Source organism: Styela clava, chromosome 6 (assembly GCF_964204865.1).
Source record: "Styela clava chromosome 6, kaStyClav1.hap1.2, whole genome shotgun sequence".
Taxonomy (NCBI): Eukaryota; Metazoa; Chordata; class Ascidiacea; order Stolidobranchia; family Styelidae; genus Styela; species Styela clava.
In genome coordinates, this window is record NC_135255.1 from 13,985,761 (window position 1) to 14,007,375 (window position 21,615).

The 21,615-nt window shown below is 35.7% G+C and overlaps 4 protein-coding genes across 4 annotated transcripts in view; 2 read left to right on the plus strand and 2 right to left on the minus strand.

Moving 5' to 3' along the window:
• The window catches only part of LOC120331002 (uncharacterized), a 141,389-nt gene extending 141,040 nt beyond the window's left edge, over positions 1–349 (minus strand). The window contains exon 1 of the mRNA XM_039398016.2: positions 244–349. The gene's annotated coding sequence lies outside the window, so the exon portion shown is untranslated. The remainder of the gene's footprint in view (positions 1–243) is intronic.
• A 262-nt stretch (positions 350–611) lies between these two features.
• Positions 612–2,625, plus strand: LOC120330859 (uncharacterized). Its single transcript, XM_039397820.2, has 3 exons — positions 612–819; positions 1,553–1,690; positions 1,971–2,625. Exons 1-3 carry the CDS (start codon positions 723–725, stop codon positions 2,069–2,071), a joined length of 336 nt encoding a protein of 111 aa, XP_039253754.1. The 5' UTR covers positions 612–722; the 3' UTR covers positions 2,072–2,625.
• On the minus strand, positions 2,156–14,592 carry LOC120330857 (integrator complex subunit 5-like). The gene is made up of 20 exons (XM_039397818.2): positions 14,338–14,592; positions 13,266–13,470; positions 12,180–12,305; positions 11,719–11,869; positions 11,384–11,550; positions 10,896–11,011; positions 10,125–10,239; positions 9,789–9,861; positions 9,178–9,331; positions 8,636–8,775; positions 8,309–8,457; positions 8,002–8,149; positions 7,375–7,574; positions 6,612–6,730; positions 5,807–6,025; positions 5,219–5,463; positions 4,421–4,640; positions 3,945–4,049; positions 3,567–3,712; positions 2,156–2,665 (listed from the first exon to the last, which is right to left on the minus strand). The coding sequence occupies exons 1-20, from the start codon at positions 14,368–14,370 to the stop codon at positions 2,635–2,637; spliced, it is 2,862 nt and encodes a 953-aa protein (XP_039253752.2). The 5' UTR covers positions 14,371–14,592; the 3' UTR covers positions 2,156–2,634.
• Positions 14,593–16,617: 2,025 nt separating this feature from the next.
• LOC120330858 (uncharacterized) lies at positions 16,618–20,951 on the plus strand. Its single transcript, XM_039397819.2, has 5 exons — positions 16,618–17,410; positions 18,209–18,362; positions 19,986–20,085; positions 20,358–20,480; positions 20,572–20,951. Exons 1-5 carry the CDS (start codon positions 16,733–16,735, stop codon positions 20,747–20,749), a joined length of 1,233 nt encoding a protein of 410 aa, XP_039253753.2. The 5' UTR covers positions 16,618–16,732; the 3' UTR covers positions 20,750–20,951.
• Positions 20,952–21,615: the final 664 nt, after the last annotated feature.

Genomic DNA, 21,615 nt, shown 5'->3' on the forward strand with positions numbered 1-21,615 from the left:
TTCTCATCCGCTTACTATTTAAATCAGGCAGTTGGCTATGCAAACCATACACATAAAAATGTTTGGCACGCGAAGGTGCTCATTATTCATAAACTGGCACGCCGAGTTCAAAAGGTTGCCGATCCCTGCAGGATAGGATCCAATGTTCTAGAATTAGATAGACGAATATGACAACGCAGCTAGATAGCCTTAACACACAAAACCAATTGAACAAATACATCGATGCTTCGTTCCAGTACTAACCTGACAAGTCCATAATTATTCCCCTTTATAAATGACATCAATGAATGCAACAGGCGACGCAGAAACGAGCGACCACTTCGCGAGAGGGGTCACCGCGGGGATTCTGGAAGCGAATTGCTGAAACGGCACTTTCCGATAACAGATTTTAAAGCGTTTAATTAAAGAGACTAGGGTTTATTTAATTAATAACATTTTTATATGACACTAACATATTTATAGACTAAAATAATTATAAAATGAGACAAACGAATATTCGTAAAATATTCGTTAGCGTATTTGAATATTCATTGTACAATATATTTAAAAATCAAACACAAACCTTTTATTATGAGGAACTTCCTTTAACAAAACGAAGATGCGGGAGTGATGAAAACTGGGTCGCGTTTGTTTCGTCTCGCTCAGTTCTGTAGTTATCTTCCTTTGAATTCATCCTGCGTTACCCTCTCGAAGTAAGGCGTTACCGTACGTTACCGCGTAGTATGTGCGCAAAAGTTTCTTCAAGGATGGCAATCAGATTTAAGAATCCTTTAATGAGCGGCGACTGTGAGACAGAAAATATATCTGCGAATGTTTGTGGTGAGTACCGTACCGGTATACAGTTATAATTTCTAACGTTGTACCGTATAGATTCAAGATTCTGAAAATAATCATGGCTTTTTACTGTACCGTTGTTAACTTTAACTGTACCCTTCCAATATTACCGTGTGCAGGTAGGCCTCTGGTTGGGTTACAGTACTAAATATTTATTTTGTGTAAAACTTTATGCAGTTATTGCTGCAAGTTGATTCAATTTTTATTCATCCGCTACTTTTTGTCAAAATTTGACTACCATCTTACCATGAAACTGAGCTGGAAGTTGGGTGTGGTGTAAGCCATATCACACTAATGTATTGCATTCAAATTCTATATAAGAAAATAGGTGAATTGATCCATCCTGTTTTGCTTCTTGACACTGTAATACTAAGCTAACAATGTAAAACAATCTGTTATTGGCAAGATGGAAGTAATTCTATCCCAACTTTTATATTTTTGCCCCAGTTAAGATAGGATTATATATGTACAGCTTGAGGGTATAAGTACCGAAGTAGGACATTTACATTAGGACAGTTTGTAAAAATAAGGCAGCATGCTTAACCATATAATCCCATCTCATCAAGTACATGCATCTGAAACAAATAACTGGCTAATCCCATACCCGACATTTGTGAGTATCCTTTCTTTTGATCGATCATCCCCCCAGATTCGAACTTTTTTACATATTTCTGTAGTATTATTTTAATCTAAAAATTTATGTTTATTAAAATTCCAGATGATTTGCCAAAGTTGGATTACAACCAAAACTTGATACAGAAGACTGCAGATAATGAGGATAGCTCAAGTCTAATTTGTAACTGTGACAGGCCTGTCTCTGCAGTTTTCTGTTTGAAATGTGGGCACATATTCACAGGTGATATTAAGACTTTCTTGTACTGTACCGATTAGTTCAAATCTAACAATTTACAAAAGTTCAATAACTTTCTTGGTAGGAAATTGTTATCATTTCGAACACCTATTAATAAACAACTATTATTTTTAGAACCATTATTGTTTTGTTTTGCTTTATTCAGACATGAACCCTTATATACTGTGGTGTCTGTGGAATACAATCATATGTTAGTATAATGAATTGTGTAAAATTTTGTGTTTTGTTCCTGCTATTTAGCAAATATATACATCTCTTTTTTCAGGTCGCATGAGAAAAATATGTCAGCGTCATCCAAAAGTGATACATCTCATGGATAGCTCACATTGTCCTAGTTGCAGGGGAACTGCATTAAAGGAATATTAATGTTATTTAATAATTTCAGCTTTGAGTATTTTTTTTTTATCTTTCTTTATTACCACGGTATGGTTCAGATAGTGTGAACTACAGCAAGGCAGAATATTTCTCTTGTTAACCACTGCCACCATCTGAACAATACTTAACTTGCACGTTTTTTGTTTATTTTTCTGCTCATTTCACATGATCATTACCTTTGCTCTCCCTTATTGGGGGCCTACAGCTCTTCGATATCTAACTATTTTTTTTTTCAAGGTGATTTATTTCATAATAGGATCATTTGGTCCTGAAACTAGCACCTGCCCGGGGTTATTAAGCTAAAGGGAGCGAGCTACCTCTGATGTGTGGAATTGACCTCCGAAAATATGTTCCTTATTGAATTGTTTCATTACATATGTGTGTGTGTGTGTGTGTTCGTTCATTCAAATTCATTGCCCATAGGCATGACATGTCTTGCACGCTTGATGTCTTGCAACCTTGTTCTTTCTGTAAAGCACAATATTCTTTTTTTTTCTGTTTAGCACTTTTATTGTAAAAAAATGTAATAAATCGGTTCCATATTTGGTGAGTTGTCACACTTGTTGAGGCTTGGCTGGAACAAACCTAGAAAATAAGTATATTAATTATATTGAATTCAGCAGGACATGCCCAGGCAAAATGTCAGATATGACACGTCCAAAGAAGTACCGGTAATTAATTGTTAAAACATCCCAACTTTCCAACCGGAAAATAATTTTGCTTGGTATTTTCTTAGTCATCATGCATGCATGTGTGCCAGGTTAGGGTCAGGCCATATTTTGACTCCAATTTTTATCCTTTTAGCTCTGTTACGAGTTTGGGGGCAGTTTGTGTTAGCAAAGTGAAATGAATATATACACCCTGCTCATAGACTTCCATTCCTTTACACAACTCCATGTAAGGTAGGAGCCATGTTGGAACACATACCCCCGGGAGAGCCTTGTTCACTATTTAATATGTACAAATACGTTGGCATAACTAGGCAGGAAACAAACATATTGATAAATAAAGTAGTACCGATGCATGGCGAGTACGAAATAATGAGTTTTGAAACAGGCAAAGGGATGAATTTACTGAAAAAGTTTGGGAACAATTGGTTTTTGTCTCCAGTATAACAGGGCTTTATATCTGATCAAGAGATATCAAACGACAAATATCAAATAAAGCTATTCTTTCTAAATTCTTATATTCAACAATATTGATTACTGGTCACTTCTCGTCAGAGTACTATAGAAACTGCCACCTGAGGTATAATAGCGTACCTAGCTGTTGAGTTGGTTACCTAGCATACCTAGAGTTGGTTAATTGTCAATACTTCTCAGTGGCCTGAAAGTACCCTGTACTGCACTAGTTAACGAACTTTCATAAACACAAATTTCATGGTCTGAGATCTGAATTAAGGTTGTTATTTGAACACCAATGTATTGCAGAATTTAGCAGTGAAATATTTGCCACAAATTATATCAAGCCTTGCTTGCCAATGTACCTGGAATACATGTGGCCCATTCTTGTTATATTAGCATGAAGTATGGAATGAATTGTGACCAGATATGGTTGGATTGGTGCACCTTCCGATTGGAACTGACGTTTTCTTGTAGAATTGTAGACCGGATTTTGAGGCAGTGGGTGTTGCTGGAAAAAGATATTAGTTAAAATGAAAGTTGCTCTAGAAAGCCTGAGTGTTTGCTTGATTGTCTTTTTAAAACGAATATGATAAACATGCGAAAGTGAGGTAACTCTTGTTACTTTTGCACATAAATTTCGAATCACATTATTAATAAGATTTGCAACACATTTGCTTTTGATTTGAAGATAATTTCTTCTAGACTGAGTATGCACCAACGAGGTATTAGTGTAAACTCACATTTATGAATTTCCACACGTCTGACATCAAAAGAAATACTTCATAAGGTGACAACATTCCGAATAACTCTCCAATAAAGCAAAGTGGTTCTGGTAGCAGTTGGCCCTAGAAAACGAACAAAGACAACATTCATCATTATAATTAACACAAGCATTGGTGGACAAAATTGACTAAAATACTATAAAATAGCGTTTTCCTGGTTTGTGTTGCGACAGAAGTTGGTGAGCAGGGTTGCCAAGTGAATGAGCATTTAAACTAGACCATGATGGCATCGCATCGCAGGTTCAAATCCCATGCTCACAACCTCGCCCACAGTATAGAACATTGGGCGGGCAACGCCAAATCAGAATAGATTAGTCCCCCAGAAATATAAAATTATATCTCAGGCAGATTCTTGTACAAAGAGCATATGAAATTTACAATCAACCTATCATTGTGGAATTTGAAGACAAGATTTAGTATTACGAAATACAAACCTTTTCCAATACTTCAATAACCTTGATTGAATGCCGGAGATGGTATTCCGATGTAGTAGCTCTCTCATCCCGGGATGATTCCCAGTGATTAAGTAATGCACCAGATATTGAACGCAACAGTAGTGAACATCTCCAAAGAGCTTTAGGACTATTTGCGAGTAAATTCAAAATGTTCCAAGCAAATGGATGCTCATCAAGAAATGTAAAGATATGAAGATCCCTAAAAGAGAAAACCATTGGTCATGACTATATCTCTAGCTCGTCTATACTTGAAGAAAAAACACAAAGCTAAAATGAATGTGGCAGTGTGAATTACAAAAAAAAGAAAAATTTGAGATAAAATATTTAAATTTTCCAAGTAATGGTATGTAGAAAAAAAACAAAATAAGAACAAATTTTTTAAATTAACAAACATGATATGAAGCTAAACATGTGTGTTAAGTGAAAACCTAACTAAATTCAGTTTAATTTAATACTAGCTTAACATGATGGTTTATGCCAAAAAGCTATACCTCACTTTTAACAAACTACTGTCATTCGTTCCGAATTTGTTTGAACAAATTATTCGATGATTTAGCTAATAATTTTTTACAAATTTATTATTTCAAACTCCTAAAAGCAGCCTGGAATTGTTGTCTAGTATATTTCATTCAGCATATATATAGATTGTTCGCAACATATTCTTTCATTTAAAGAAAAACATTCTTACTTGCTTGAAGGACAAAAAATAATGTCTGTATTTGTGACAAAATGTGAAAAGGCATTCAATTTCTATTTTCGATAATATCGTATTCCCACCTCTCAACTGTATATTTTCTAAAGGTAGAATCAGGCCACGCTGTATCTGCATGAAGAAGAGATCCTGGATAACATGAAGTAACAGCTTCAAGTAGTTTTGAACCTAAAACTACGAGTTTGTCTTCATCAAACATCGCTGGAGTATCATGTATAACTCCTCCCTCAGCAGATCCACTGCTTCCTGTCTTGCAACAACATCGATGCAGAAGAAGAGAAATACATTCATTGTTTGTAACTTGTGCAGACTGGAATAATAAAATGTGCAAATTATTTTCCGAGCGAAACTAAAAAACCAGTGCTAACATCATTTGAACGTCTTTTGAGACTCTGACGCTACATTTTTATTTAAATCTTTGAAAGATGTCAAAAACTGCTTGTACTCTCTCAGTTTTACTCTAGTTGCAATAGATCAATGCAGAATTAGTTCATATTCATACAAAAGTTAGGGGTTCCTATATTTATATACAACACCACTACTTCTGAGCTATTCACTCACATTTAGTGAAAAGGGAGCAGAATGTACTGCAATATATTATGTTACAAAAAAATAAATAAATGAAATATCACTAATATAATTATAAGACCAACCTTTGAAAGCGGACAGGACTTTTTCTTCTTTGGTCCACTTCCTATCAGTCCTGCTTCCACAACAACAGGAGTAAAACCAACCACAGATGATGATGCAACTTGTGATCTATGTTGTGATAGCAGAGATACTCTTTGTTCAGAACATAGATGATTTGTTTTTGGAGCACCATCCTCATCTTTTACTTCTTCTGTTCGACGTCCAAATAAAATTGCATTTGCCTGAAAAGTAATTTTTGAATAATTTTTAATAATTGACCAGCTTTCTTTTTGTAAATATTTTATCTGACAGTCTTGGGTATAAGTACATGGGTGACAGTGTAATCATTTGTAGTGAGTGCATATTATTTATATATCATTTATTTTCAATCCTATCTGGGTTTGTGCACTATTTTAATGGCCAAGTAGTGGGTATGTTGGACTTGTCTGTGCAGAATTAGACAAAAAGAGTTTCGTTCTAATTTAAGAGAAAAACACTTTATAAAAAAGTTTGCGCATTTGCCGTTGTAGGAAACACATTTCACATTAGTTTTGTGAATATTGTACTAAATACATCGGTGATTTTCAACCTTTTTGGTGGAGCGGAACCCTTATCAGACATTCCAGAGGCTCGAAGAAAGCAAACCTAATTCTGGCGAAACAAAATGATCTGAAAGCATAGCGAGTTTAGTAATAGTCGCAAATCTAATAGGTAGTTGATACTATACAAATATATTAAACAATACAGGTCCTCAAATTTAAATGAAATCTTGCGGAACCCTAGGGTGCCGCCGCTGAATCCTGATTGAAAACACAATAAATAACCCACTTGGGTAACAGAGTTTTCCAAGATGAACTGACACACAATGGTGAATGTATCAGGTGACTGAGATAAATGAACAAGTGCTTTTCTACAACTGATCATGGAGGCATCATTGTTGACTCTCCCTGAATCACAATAAGAAAAAAATAAAATATGTAGAAACATTGAAAATGTAAAACAAGACATCCAAGAATTCATCAAAATTCTTGATATTATCAGGATATTGACTGGGTTTTCTCCCTCCCATTAAACTGCAAAATCATAAATAAATATCATTTTGAAGAGTCAATAATAAATGCAATTTTGGTCTTTATTCCTAGTTCCTTACAGTTGAACAACTTATCACATTGAGACATTGCCTTGAATATTCTTGGAAGTAATTTCAGAAAATTTTGAACTTGTTTTACAGAAAAAGCATGGTTAAGGGTTATGGCAGACATGGGCAAGGTATGGCCCGCGGGAAAAATCTGGCCCGCCTGATGCTGCCACACCCAAACTGAAATTTGATGGGATTGTGGTTAAATTTAGTTTTGATCACAAGATTTATTGTTTTCCACTGTTGCTTTTGTAACACTGTAAACATTATTCATAAAATGTAACTGCAAACTTACATGGCCCACCAGTCTAAGTGCCCACCCTTGGGTCATGGAGTAGAAAATGGCATATATTTGAATATTGTCACATAAGTAATCACCACAAAATTGTAAAAAATTATTTTAGGTAAAACTTAAACCAAAAACATGTCTGACAATAACACAAAATAACATACCATAATGTAGTAGTCTAAAGAAATAAGATCCTAAGCTCATACACATTGAATAATGAGATATATCAAGTGCAAGAGCCACAGGAGCAGTGAGAAGAATTGCTAATATATCCACTGATATTGATGCCGATTCATTGCAAGGATTGCTGTTTGATATTAAAGTTCGAAGATGTTTAATATGATTCCATAAAGATTTGTGAAGCCTAAAAATAGGTTTAAGTATAAGATTACGTAAAAGTCAATACTATTTGCTTATAAACGTATCAACATTAATTTCCAACTTATGCACTTGGATTGATTACCTTCACCAAATTCAGTAATTAATTATTTTGAACCCGACTCGAGAATTTTGCAATAAGCAATAACAAAACATTGATTATGGTTACAGATAGACAAAGAATGCTGGAGTATTACAATATTGTGTGCATGCCTGTGTCCTTGTTTTTAAATCTTGGAGAACTGTATGCTAAATTTCAGTTCTTATAATGCTTGGCTCTTTCATTGTCTCAATTGGATTGCCTTCTTATTTGATAGATACTTGATTAACGGACCCGGAATCAAAACAGACGCGGCCAATATTTTAATCCCACAGTACTTGATATTGCACCTTAGTACAACAACTTTACTCACTTATGTTGCAAATCATATGACCCTGGAATATCAACATTCCTAGACAATAATCTCCACAAGTTTGTCATCATATTCTTAATCTGTTTTCTTGTTAGTCTACCATCAGATATCATTGAAAAACTGAATTCCAATATTTGCTCCAGAAGTCCTTAAAAAATAAATTATTTTAGAATTAGAAAAACCACTTATGGCTTTATAAACTCATTCAATTCATGTCATTTTTCGCACCACAATCATGCAAAAACATCAAGTTTTTGTGTGTCATAAATTTGCCCATATGGAACTCAGAGAAATTAGTATTTATTACCTGGAATTACACCGCTGATGAAAGAATATAAATTCAGAAATACAGCAATATCGCACTGTGCTGATATCTCGCATAATAATCTACAAAATACAGAACAACAACAACCACGGATTGAGATTATCTTCAGAAGAGTTAGAATCCAGTTTCGTCTGAAAACATAATGTAATATATAAAAAACTAAGGGAAAAACATTGAAAAATGTGAGCACAAGTGATCTTTAAGACTATCCACTGAAAAAAATCGAAAAGAAAAAAAATGGATTTGAGTTCCATCTGTCAAAATCACCAAAATTGTGATTTTTTTTGTACATCAACCAAATAAACCCACCTTTCAGCAAGTTTAGTTTTCAATATTTCATCACATAACTTGGAATAGTTTGTTTTCAATTCAGCAACAACACCGTTTTCTTTCTCTCCAACAACACGTTTTCTCATTGCAATTTTTAGAAGATCTTGCAGAAGTGACGTCTATAAAAAATGGAAAACCAAATTTACCGAAATACAATGGAAAGTAGCCATAAAATGCTATTTGAGTGTCAAAAACATGCAGACATCATAATGTAATCTTGAGTGCTTAACCAGAAGCCACATGAAAAAAAAATTTGGGGAGAATATGAAGACATATAATTTTGATTTTTAAACATCTTGGGATCCGAACTGCTGGAAAAGCAGCTCAGAAAGTATCTTAATCTTCGAAATTTTAGTATCAGCCCATTTGAAGATGAATTGTAGAAATTCCATCTAAGGCTTTTCTCTAGTCATTCAGTAAAACACAAACAGTAATATCATTAGTCTATATCTATTCCAACCTCAAACAACTTAACTATTTGTATTCAAACAAAGAAACAGGCAGAAAGTTTTATCACTCACCATCAACTGACAAAAAATATCGCGCAATGCTTTATCAAGAGGCTTTGATTGTCTGGAATTCGAATTTGAATCAGAAGCTTTCAAAAGAAATTGGATTAATCGAAATGATTCGACAGATGATTGACATATAAGATGAACAGCAAGACTTGAAACCCTGTGAAAATATACAAAAATTACAACAGATAAATATGAAATTATCTTCATTAAACCAAATACAATAAGTTGGGCGAAGCAAATGGTAAGCAATAATAACAATTACTAATTAACAACAAATTAGTAAGACAAAATGGGTGATAATTTGGGTGAGAAAATAGGTATAGTAGCGATGTACAAAACTTTCCCAAGGCCTTTAGTTCCCTCTTCACTTTTTTGTTATTTTCTTCTAGTACTACCGTAAATAAGCATAAATAAGATAAATAACTGAAATGTGATAAAAATTAGGAATATGGATATTAATCTTTAAATATAGTCAAGGAGATTGGAATGGTTGCATAGGCAAATATCATGCATTTTGAGGAAATTGCATTCTATCAAATCCATTAGCTATCAATTTTTTCAAATAAAAGAAATCCCATTCAGCTATAACTCTGGACTGAAAAATTGATACTTACGCATTCAATTTAGTCTCATAATTGGGTAACTTGCAAAACTGAGTGTGAAGAGTGTTTAGATTTGCATCATCCACTGAAAATAAGGAAGCAGTTGAATAGAAATAATATTCAATGAAAGTTGGTGTACAAACTACCAATAATTGAGACGTCAAAATACAGGTGTGGTGGCTTCATGTCAACTATGCACTACATTGAGATAAGTTCAATGGAATAAATCAATAAAAAAAGGTTGTGGAAAACCGCTTCATGTACTGAAAGTAGTAACATAACTGACGATTGTATCCAGGGCACATTTTTGAACAAAAGACACATGAACTTTGATTAGGAACCACTTACAGACATCTATGAAAGGTTTTGTTGATACTCTTATCAGTAATGGAGAATCAGATAACAACTGCATAATATACAGAATCGCTTTTATTTGTCCGGTACCATCATTTGTCGAGGGAGTCTGGTAAATGAAATATGACATTGTTTACACAATAAAATTGCTTGTTGCATTAGTCTCAAGATTGCAGTGAAACATAGAATGAGACCATGGAGAGAGAAATTCACTACAGGGGTGGTGACTCCTCTACGACCCATGGGCCGGGGCCACGGCCCCTCTAATTGGGCCACATGGGCCGTGGCCCATCAAGCTATGGGCCGCGGCCCCGTCAGGAAAAATTCAATTATCTTACCAAAATTTTCAATTTTCACAAAATTGTCAATATTCGAACCAAAAAATAAATTCCTGTAGTATGTGTACCAGGTTAGGGTTAGGGCAAAATTTTGTTCAGATTTTTTACATTATAGTTCTATTATGAGTTTGGGGACTGTCTGTGTTAGCCAAGTGAATAGTTTCTTTACACAACTTGATGGGCCGCGGCCCATAGCCTGATGAGCCGAGGCCCAATTTGATGGGCCGTGGCCCCGGCCCATGGGTCGAAGAGGAGTCACCACTTCCACTCGAAATTCAATTAAAAATGAATCTTCATGTGTATTTCACTTCCAAGTAAGTGTATGCACGCTCACCAACGAGATATAATATATGGAGTATTTCATGATGTATTATTGTAAAATCAATTAGGATGAAATGGTGTAGGACAAATATGTTAGATGCAATACCTGGTACAGACCGATCATTGCTTTTTGCACTCTATCACTATGTCTACTTGATAAATGTTCCAATATCCGAACAACTGATTTCATTTTAGATTGATCTTCATCCATCTGTTGCTGACCTGAATGATATATTTCAAAAAAGAAAAAAATAATATTTCTCCAAAAAACTTATTGAGTAGCTCGTAACTATGGATGAAATTGTAATTCAGCCAAAACCAGGACACACAGACAGCACATATAAAATTGCTCGAATACTTTATGATGATATCCAAATATTTCATTTATAATATATCACCTTATCGTCTGCATGCAGTACTTGCCTATTTACGATAGTTGGATAAATTGCATTCAACCTATTATAGAATGACTTCGTTACTCAAACATTTTCAACATGCTTCTCATTCTGAGGTCTCAAATAACCATGTAATCTATGTTTTAGAATGCCATGAAGATGATCAATTTTATGTGCAATTTACTGATGTGATACTGACCCCATTGCTGCGCTACAAAATCTTTAAATCCAGTTCGTAAAACTCTGTTAATAATTTCTGATGGAAACGAATTTCCAATATCTGCAACGACCCAGTCAAAATTCGGAGCATGATGAGCAGAAGTAATAAGAAGTGAATCCATGCAAGTCTCAGTGCCTTGATCAATTCTAAAACAAAAAAAACGAGTGGTAATTTAACCGAAAAAATAGAAAAACCTGAAGAGAAACCTATAAAAGAACTCCAAACTATCAAAATATAAGCTTTGATAAGCAAAAAATAGCCAGTTCAAGGTTCCATATGATACAAAATCCTATTCTTTATTTCTTTCCACTTACAATGTTTTTAAACAATATCTGTATAAATTCATGAGCATTCTTGTAGGGAATGATTGTGTCCAGAATTTCATATGTTCATTTAGTTGATTGTTAGAATGACCAGAAGATGACGCAATAGAAGTTCCTTTCTTGAAACAACTACTTATTTGACCTGAAATAAAATAACAGGTTATATGAAAAAATAGAAGGCCGTAGAAGATGAATTAAGAAGTAAAAAGACAATTGCATACCATCAGAAACTATATGGTGGGAATACAAAATCATTATCCAAAGAATATTCAGCTAGAAAGATGAAACGAGCCCAACAATCTTTTAAACAATAGGGTCTACAGTCTTGTCTACATAGTCTTGATTTCAGATGACCACAGATTGAGAAATTTAGATTTTCTTTAGATAAAAAATAACCTGTTCAATACCATTGTAACTGTATATGTATGATTAAAATATAAATTTGACTATACCTAGCGACTCTATTGACCATTCGCATAAAATAGGTGCCCAAGCTCTTCCGTTCTTTTCCAACAATTCATTCAATGTACGAGCAACGATTTGAATGCTGGTGTTCAATTCATGACTCAATCCATACACTAAAAAAGTTAAATTTTTTAATAGATAAAAAAATAATATATATATCGTCAATTAAATTTTTTTGTTTTATAACATGAAATTTGATCTCACAATTAACTAGGATATAAAATATAATATTCAAGATTAGATTCCAAATGTACCCACAAAGTTATTTCACCAACTCAGCGGTGTGGCGCATCATTCTGAACATTAGAAAAACGCTTTCCACTGCAGGTTCAAATCCTGTGTAGGATAATTATGTGCAAGAGGGTTGCTGGACTCCTCACTGCCGTTGGGTGGTTCATGCAACTGCTGGGAGGGGGAGTGGTGACTCCTCTGCGGCCCATGGGCTGGGGCCACGGCCCATGGGCCGGGGCCACGGCCCATCGAATTGGGCCTCGGCCCATCAGGCTATGGGCCGCGGCCCATCAAGTTGTGTACAGAAACTATTCACTTGGCTAACACAGACAGTCCCCGAACTCATAATAGAACTATAATGTAAAAAATCTGAATTTTTTTTGTTCTAACCCTAACCTGGTACACATACTACAGGAGTATATTTTTTTGGTTGAATATTGACAATTTGGTGAAAATTGAAAATTTTGTTAAGATAATTGAATTTTTTCTGATGGGGCCGCGGCCCATCAAGCTATGGGCCATGGGCCGTAGAGGAGTCACCACTCCTGTAGACTGCTGGTCAGTAACGGCCATGCATCCAAGTCCCTGCATCTGAAAATAAATAACTGGCAAACTAACCCCATACCCGACATGGGCTGATAAACGGACGAGAGGCCGTGGTATGCCATATGAGTGAGCCGTCTGATCTTTTCTTCTCGCATAGATAAATATGAAAATCCTTTTCTATTTAATAAAGAAAATCTCAGAAAATATTTATTCTGAATATAGCTGTTCTAATTTTTTGAAGATGTTGCAACTTTTCACATTTTGTTTCACATTTTTAAGATAACAGAAATACTTACTTGATCCAGAATAATCCATATTGCGTTGATCCATACAATTTCTGGTCGCTTCTTCAAACAGTTGTGTGAATCTCTGTAGAACGGCATATCGAGCAGCTGGAACTCTTCTTAATAGAGCAATGGAATTGTTGACACGTTCTGCATTGAACCCACCAGATGCATGACCGGACGCAATAAACCAACTCACTATTTGCTTAGTACTGAGCTGAAAATTTATGTACATTTTTGAAAATTGATATTGAGGTATTTAACATATGTACACCCTGTTCAATTATATGAAAAATATTATTAAATTATTTTTCTATTTTGAACTTATTATTTGAAGGTGATTTTTCTTGGATCTAACGTTAGGTTGAATGCTAACTTTATAACTTTATTATTCATTAGAATCGATTTAAAATGAAATATCATAATACTAAATAATCATAAGTGAAAAGTACCGGTATAGTTGCGAAAATTACTCCCGAAATTGAAACCTTCAACGTTTTTGACTAGATAGGAAAATTTGGGTCTCGTGTAGTTTCGTACCTAACGTACTTCTGGGGGGCGTAGCATAACGATTTTTTTATATGTCAATCCTAACCCCCATCTGACTACGCCATCTAAAAATTACGTCACTACGACATCAAAATCACGTCATATAGCTTGCTAAATATACGTACAATCGCCCGAAATGGCATTGGCGCCGACGATAAAGAACTGACTGACATTATCGATCTCTCTCCTATTGGAATCGTTGCGATGAGAAAACGAGAGAAATAACTGTTCGATTTCGGGTGCTCGTTTGCGCGTCTTGGATGGTGCAGTCAGGTGGGGGTTAGGATTGATACGTGAAAAAATTGTCATGCTACGCCCACTAGAAGTATGTTAGGTACGAAACTACATGAGACCCGAAAATTTTATGTACAATATTGCAATAAAAAATAGTTCCCTCAACAAAAGATATCATTTGAATAATATTTTGAAGTTAATGTGTATTACATGTATGTATATTAGGTACCGGTACCGTATGTATTTTCTATGGAATTGCTGTATCTAAATTACCTGGCATAAAAATTATGCGACACCTTACCTTCGATACTTGATCTTCTTTGTCTTTCACCATAATTGATGACTGATGGAGAGACTGCACAAAATACCAAGTGAATCTTTTGCTGGTAGGGTGAACAACTATTAAAAAACAGTAAAATTACATTTGTAGCAGATAACGCACATACATATTACATAAGTAACGTATGTGACATGCAAAACATGCCAGTGGCGTGGCGTCCAGTCCTTTTTTTTCTATGATGCACGGCGCTAGCCGATACAATCTTTTTTTTTCTCATTGTTTCCTATTAAGTTCTAATATAAAATTCATAAAATGTTTATTAAACAAAAAAATACCGCAGGATTGTAACAGATTAACAACAATTTAGAGTTGCAGACATTGAGATGTTCACGTCTGTTCTGTCACGTGTGGCACTACAGAGCCAAAGTGAATCTGATTACGTGCAGTCGCAGATAGATTGGAATGGGAAGCGATAACTGGATAAGGCTATTTTCATTTTTATATTTCAGCCTAGTAGGCTACCGTATCATGAGGTTATTTAGAAAGTCCTACGAGTTGAAGGTGTGTTTGTCTTGTGATTAGTTACACCCATAGACTATTGTGGATGGAGTTTGATTGTAAATGTAACCTTAAAACAGTAAAATCAATTCAGAAATTACGAATTAAACTGTCGATATCTACTGATCTTGTGATTTAGGCTTGGAATATAAATACGGTACCGGTACCGTACCTACGGCACCGGTATTGCAAAGTTTGTATAGATAGACTATACGTGTGAAGTCTACGATTGTACCTTTACTGCTTTATGACAAAGGTTAATACAGTAATAGGGTGGCTTACCCACTTTGCGGCCACGACCTATTTGCGACCATCAACTTCATCGATTGAATTATTGCCCAAAAAATTAACAAACCGCGACGATATTTCTCAGGCGTTATCGTCCAGTTATCCCTCGTAGCTCTGCGAAATCACACTAAAATGCGGCACAAACAAAAAAGTTACGACCGAAAACCCGACCGAAGAAAAAAAACGGACCATTTTTCTATGTCGCCAACTACCCATTGTCCCTTTGAAAAAGCTTGAAAATCCATACAAATATAAGAGATAAAAAGATGAAACTTGGCAGGTGGGTAGAGTTGTGTTTCATTTAACCATCTTTAAAGTTTCGCGTTTCTACATTTAAAGGAGTGGGAATAGGGGGGTGCGCATTTCCAATACGTCGATAATATCTTTGTCTACCAATTTGCGACCACCGTGTTTTTGTCTGTTTGATTGATGTGATGCGGTGCTTTGTTACTTATCGATCTTAAGATCGGTAAGTATATTGATAGGTATTTGTCTGTGTGTGTCTGTTAGATGCACGCGATATCTCACGAAAGCGAGATTGAATCTGCTCCAGATTTTGCATGTGCATTCATCTTATCTCGGACCAGAAGCCTATTGATTTTGGGCGAATTATGTCGTATAATTAGCGAGTTATCAATCAATTATTGATATAGTGATCTAGATTTTTGTAAAGCGAGAGAATTTTGAAACCCGCCGAGTGTGTGTGTGCGATGCGCAGTGCGCAAGTTACAAGAGCGGATGAATCGAAACTGCAGTTTCTGTTTTGGGGGATCCCCTAACTATCGATCGATAAGTCTTCGGTTTCCAACCGATATTCTCGTTTATAATTTGACAAGTTTTGTTTGAAATAACCGTGTTCTTAAAATATATGACGGTCAGAAATGCAATTAGAAGCCAATTTTTTTCACGCATGGCTACGTATGCCCTAGTCTCGACGCAGCAGAAACGCTGTTTAAGGCTTGAAATCCGTGGTCGCACACTGGTCGTTCGGTTGCAAATACGTGCTCAGAGTGTCATACTTTGGTGGTTTGTATAGTTTTAACCCCTGGTCGTAGAAAGTTAATTCGAGGTTTAGCGTGTAGAATAAATGCCAATGCACCTACGGTGAAAAAATTAATGGGTTTGAAATATTGATTTTTGTTTTATAGCAGTTTGAATGAAATCGTCCACAGACTGGCTACACCACCCTATGGTCTTGTGTACCGGTACCCGGTAACGGTAGACTATCGTACCGTACTTCTAGCGAGCGTATTCTAACAAATTTTGCCATTCCTGACTGTTTACATACACTATTTAACTATGTTATGTAGAAATTGATTTAGACATATTGGATGACTTAACGTTACTTCAGTCTGTCAATAGGTACTTGTACTTCAAAGGCGTCTTCAAAGTTTTTATATTTTATTAATACTTTTTCATACTTTTATTTGCTTTGTTTACCATTCATTCTGTTATTTCTCTATTTGGAGCTTCATCATATTTTTTGGCTATATACTGTACATATCAAATCTTATAATAGTCAACACAGTTTGCAGCATCCTCAGTTGTACTTACACACAAATCAGTCAAAATGAGTTCGAACACAGGAATTGAAGCGGAAATGGCTCGTTTTGAGGAGGAAGTACTCGGTAATGATGGACCAGATAGTAATGTTCCAGACATTCCACCTCCACCATTTATGCAATCAATGGATCCTCCTATGCCACCCCAATTCAATAGAAGTGACAATTTCAATGACCAGCCCTATTTCAACAATGGACCTGATAAAGGCCCATTCAATGACATTCCTATGAGTGGACCTGGACCGATGCGAGGACCGGGTCCAATGCCTGGTCACCATTCAAGAATGATGGGTCCTAGACCGATGCCAAGAATGGGACCTGGCCACATGATGCCAGGGCCTATGCCTATACCAATGCACGGACCAGGGCCAATGCATGGACCAGGGCCAATGCATGGGCCAGGACCAATGCATGGGCCAGGACCAATGTTTGAACCAGGGCCAATGAGTGGCCCAAGGCCAATGCCCATGATTGGTCCTGGGATTCCACCAGGAATGAGGTCTATTGGGCCTGAAATGTCGAGTCCCCCAGTCATTACTGCCCAGCCAAAGGTATATGCCGCCCCAGCTATTATTATGAAACCACCACAAGTTGCTAAAAGGAAAAGAAAACATGAATCAAGTGAAACCACTTCTAAGGAGAAAAATATAGAAACTAAAGCTTCAGTGCCTGAAGAACCTAAAGTGGTATAAATTTCTATATATTTTTAGTATAATCTCAGTTTTAAATTTTTAGTACTGATATTTTTATGCCTGTTTATGGCACATATTGATAAATTGCATTTTTTTTTGATAATTTCTACCTTTGAATGTACCCTCTTCAATAATTTCACATTTACTGGCTAGAGCAGCGGTCGGCAACCTTTTGTCGCTCGTGGGCCAAAATTAAGGGTTGCAAGTCATTGGCGGGCCGCACATATTTTTAGAAAGTTTAAAACCGAACCGATGATACTTTTTATAATAAAAATTAAGCAGTGATACCTCTCTCGAATGGAATATAGATTTATTTACTCATTGCATTGCATCTCAAAAAATCCCATTTGCATATATTCGGCGCCATTGAACCCTTCGCACTTAACATCAACTTTGTTGCCACTTGTCCAATCCTAATTAGATTATAGGCCCGTTAAACGAGTAATTGTGAATTTTATGCTTGTTAGGTTATAGTATAATTTAGTCTACACGTGTCTCACAATAGGTTCTGTTAGAATAAAAGAATAAAATCGCCAAAACGGCTGTTTTGTTACTATGATTCAGTGAAGCAACGCGGCTCGCGGCTCGTATTATATTACTCCGACCCGCGGGCTGTAGATTGCCAACCTCTGGGCTAGAGGTTGTTCGCGAGATAAAAGACTGATCAATGCGGATTGTCAAGTCATTTCTCTGACTCATTACTTTCGCCTCTTATTTTTGAAGATGTTCAGAGTTTTCTTGAAGAAAAACACCAATGTAACAGTCAAATAATACTATTCATGAATATTGCAGATCCCTCCTCCTGTTCAAACTATGCCTGTTATGTCGGAGCCAAAACCTGGTCCTAGTAATTTTGGATTTCCAAGAATGCAAAACCCTACTTCAGGGCCTATTCCTGCACCACCAATGCCATTCAGTCAAGCAACCGCAGCATCAGGATATGATGGTATGGATTTGATTTTATCAGTATTTAGCTTTGTGGCATTCTGCATTATTTCAACTTTGAATTTCTCAGCGTATAGATTGAGTGCCACAAATGTATAATGTGTCGTCATGTTACTGTAAGGAGAGGGACAGAATTAAAGTTCTTGAATCTTGTTGCAATTGTATGATGTTTACAAGTTTTTGTATGTGTATATCATCGAAGTTGAGAGCTAGGGATGGGCAATGTAGAATAATTTACTATTCTAGAATAGTTAAATCGAATCCAGAATACCGAATCCTATTCTATTTTCATACTTATTCAAATAGTGGGAATTTCCACATTGCTGGATTTAGATGTTAAAAAATGTCAAATGTATTACTTACTATAAATGTATTATCTATTTGGAAATGTCCTGAACGTTGGATTTCATTTGATACTAAACAGGCAGTTCCCAGGACAATAAAATTTAGGAATATTTCGATATTTTTGCCTTCAATTGTTCCAAATGTATGTAATCCCTAAATACTAATAAATACTGATATGCTATATTAAGACACGCTTTACACACTTTAATAGTAAGCGGTTAGATACAAAATAGACATGAAACGGCGTTAAATCATTATTAATGTAAGTCTGCCAAGTATACCAAAACATACCCGCTGAGAATTAATTAGATGCTGAACCAGCGTGTGGCCACTGCAACCTATGCGCCGTATAATATTAAATTTAACCACTATCAATTAAAATCAACCTTTTATTCTGTGAGAGCAAGACACGTAAAACCAAGTTCCCGTAAACGCGATTTCGTACTTAGTTATTAAGTAATAACATCTAAAGACGAACTCATTTTCCATGATTATCGTTACATATCATTATCTACCCAGACTTGACCCTACTCAAATTCAATACGTCACTATCTTCGCCAGATGCGGCAACTTTTTTCAAAATTTATTGGCGACTAAAATACTACAGACACTCGATCAAACGTGCGTCTATCTTGAACGATAGAAACAGACCGAAAAATATGTGATCTTTTGAGAGTGAAATTTAAATATGACAGTTGTTCGCGTTTTGCGATATAACTTTGTATTTCGGAAAATGTTATAATAAAATTATTCGTAAATAATATTTGATCTAAATTAATCGCGAGTAATGTTATAACATTTAACGCTTGGCTTTTGGTTTACGTGCATCATTTTTTGGGAAAACTCGTAGGTCGCGAAAAATCATTTAATTTAAAATGAGGCAAGGCACGTCTGTAAACAATTAAAGATTGTTGCATTCAGATTATCGGAATATCACCAGTAAGTCGGCACAAATAACGCTAGCTAGATAGCGAAGAAGGAAAACGCAAAAATCATGCAATAACGAGTCCTCGCCGTGAGGTTCTATTGCCGACTTCTTGTCCTGAATATGCCGATTGAAATTACAGTGTTTGATGTTTACCGATTTACGGGTTCTTTGCGAGCAGACGCTCGTCTATAATTGATAAATTAGAAACCCGAAATACAAAAATTGACGCATGGCGCCGGAAACCGAATCCTGTTATCGGATCCCGTTGGATTCGAATACTTTGGGATTCGAATCCTCCGGATTCGGTATTCTATATTGCCCATCCCTATTGAAAGCCACATTATTTTTTAGCGATGGCAAAGGTACAAAAGAAAAAAAAGTTTATAAGAACAGCAGCTGGGCAATCCTGGGAAGATGCAACATTACAAGAATGGGATCCAAATGATTACAGGTACTCTCATTTTATTACCTTTTTATTTAAGCAATGTTTTTGCAAGTTTAAACAAAAGATTACTTGTGTTTACATGCTGAAAAAAAACAGAAGATCTGATTTTGTCACACAATTGTAAAATGATCTTTCAGACAGTAGGTTTATGTAGTATCAGTATGACTGGTATATAACAGATTATAGTTTAAATAAATATCGTGATAGATTCATATTGCGATGGCTGTTGTGAAAGAATTATATAAGTTGATTAATTATAGTATTCTTATTATTTTCAGATTATTCTGTGGAGATTTAGGCAATGAAGTAACAGATGACGTTTTAATGAGAGTTTTTAATAAATATTCATCTTTTCAAAAAGCTAAAGTAGTTCGAGAAAGGAATTCAAAGAAATCAAAGGGGTGGGTACTAATTTATTCAAATGTATCTGGTCACTGTTTAAAAAACATCAAAATGCTTTTATATTACTTCTGCAAATTTAATTTAATTCAGATATGGTTTTGTCAGTTTCAAAGATCCAAATGATTTCATTCGTGCTATGAGAGAAATGAACGGTAAATATGTTGGCAACAGACCAATAAAATTAAGAAAAAGTAACTGGAAAGACAGAAATATAGAAGTTGTTCGGAAAAAACTAAAAGAAAAGAAGAAACTTGGATACAAAGTTTGAAAGCAAGAGATTGAATTGCGATCAATTTTTGTCTGTAGCATGAGGCCGTCAGCACTGGAACATCAATGAAGGAGCCCTTGGGATTGAGATAACAGTGTTTATTAGCCTAAGGGCTTTATATTTATTTTCCCGGTCTTGTCAAATCATCTAGGTTTCGTCTTGTATTTGTATTTTGCGAATAAAATAGACTTTTCGAAACAGATTCTTGGTGGGGATTACGAGTATGACATGAAGGTTTTTATACAGTTTGACCTAAATGTGGTGATCTTTTTAGGGATGGGACGAGTCCGGCATTACAGAGATTCGACGAATCCGAGTAATAGGTCAAGGACTCGAATCGAATCCCCGAGTCCGTGACGTCACAATGTAAAAGTAGAAAAACGTGTTTTTTTTACCATACTACAGCATCGCGCGCTCACAAACATACGTCTTAGCTCATATTTTTCCCTAATGGTTCCACAGATAGCTGTTGAATCAATTTAAAATTTTTTTTTTTTTGGCGGCCATAATACAAACGTAAACGTGGGTCAATGTGCGCCTTGGCTGTGAACTGGATTTCCAGCCCACCACCTTGCGTCAATTTTGGGCGGCTATTTAGAAATTCTTACATGTCAATATGAAAAATAAAAAGCTTTTGACTACGATGCTTATATTTCTAGCCGTAAATTTACTATGTCACGTGTGCAAATGGTAGAAAAATGCCACTCGTCGTCAATACAAGTGGTATCGCTTGCAATTTAGTAGTTCATGTAAACGTTCTAAAACTATCCATGCTTTCCATTGCTCCCTTTTTAGAGGAAGGATTGCGCGTAATAAACTCTATCAAAAATAGGTATTGATGAGATTCCTCTTTGGATTGATCCTGC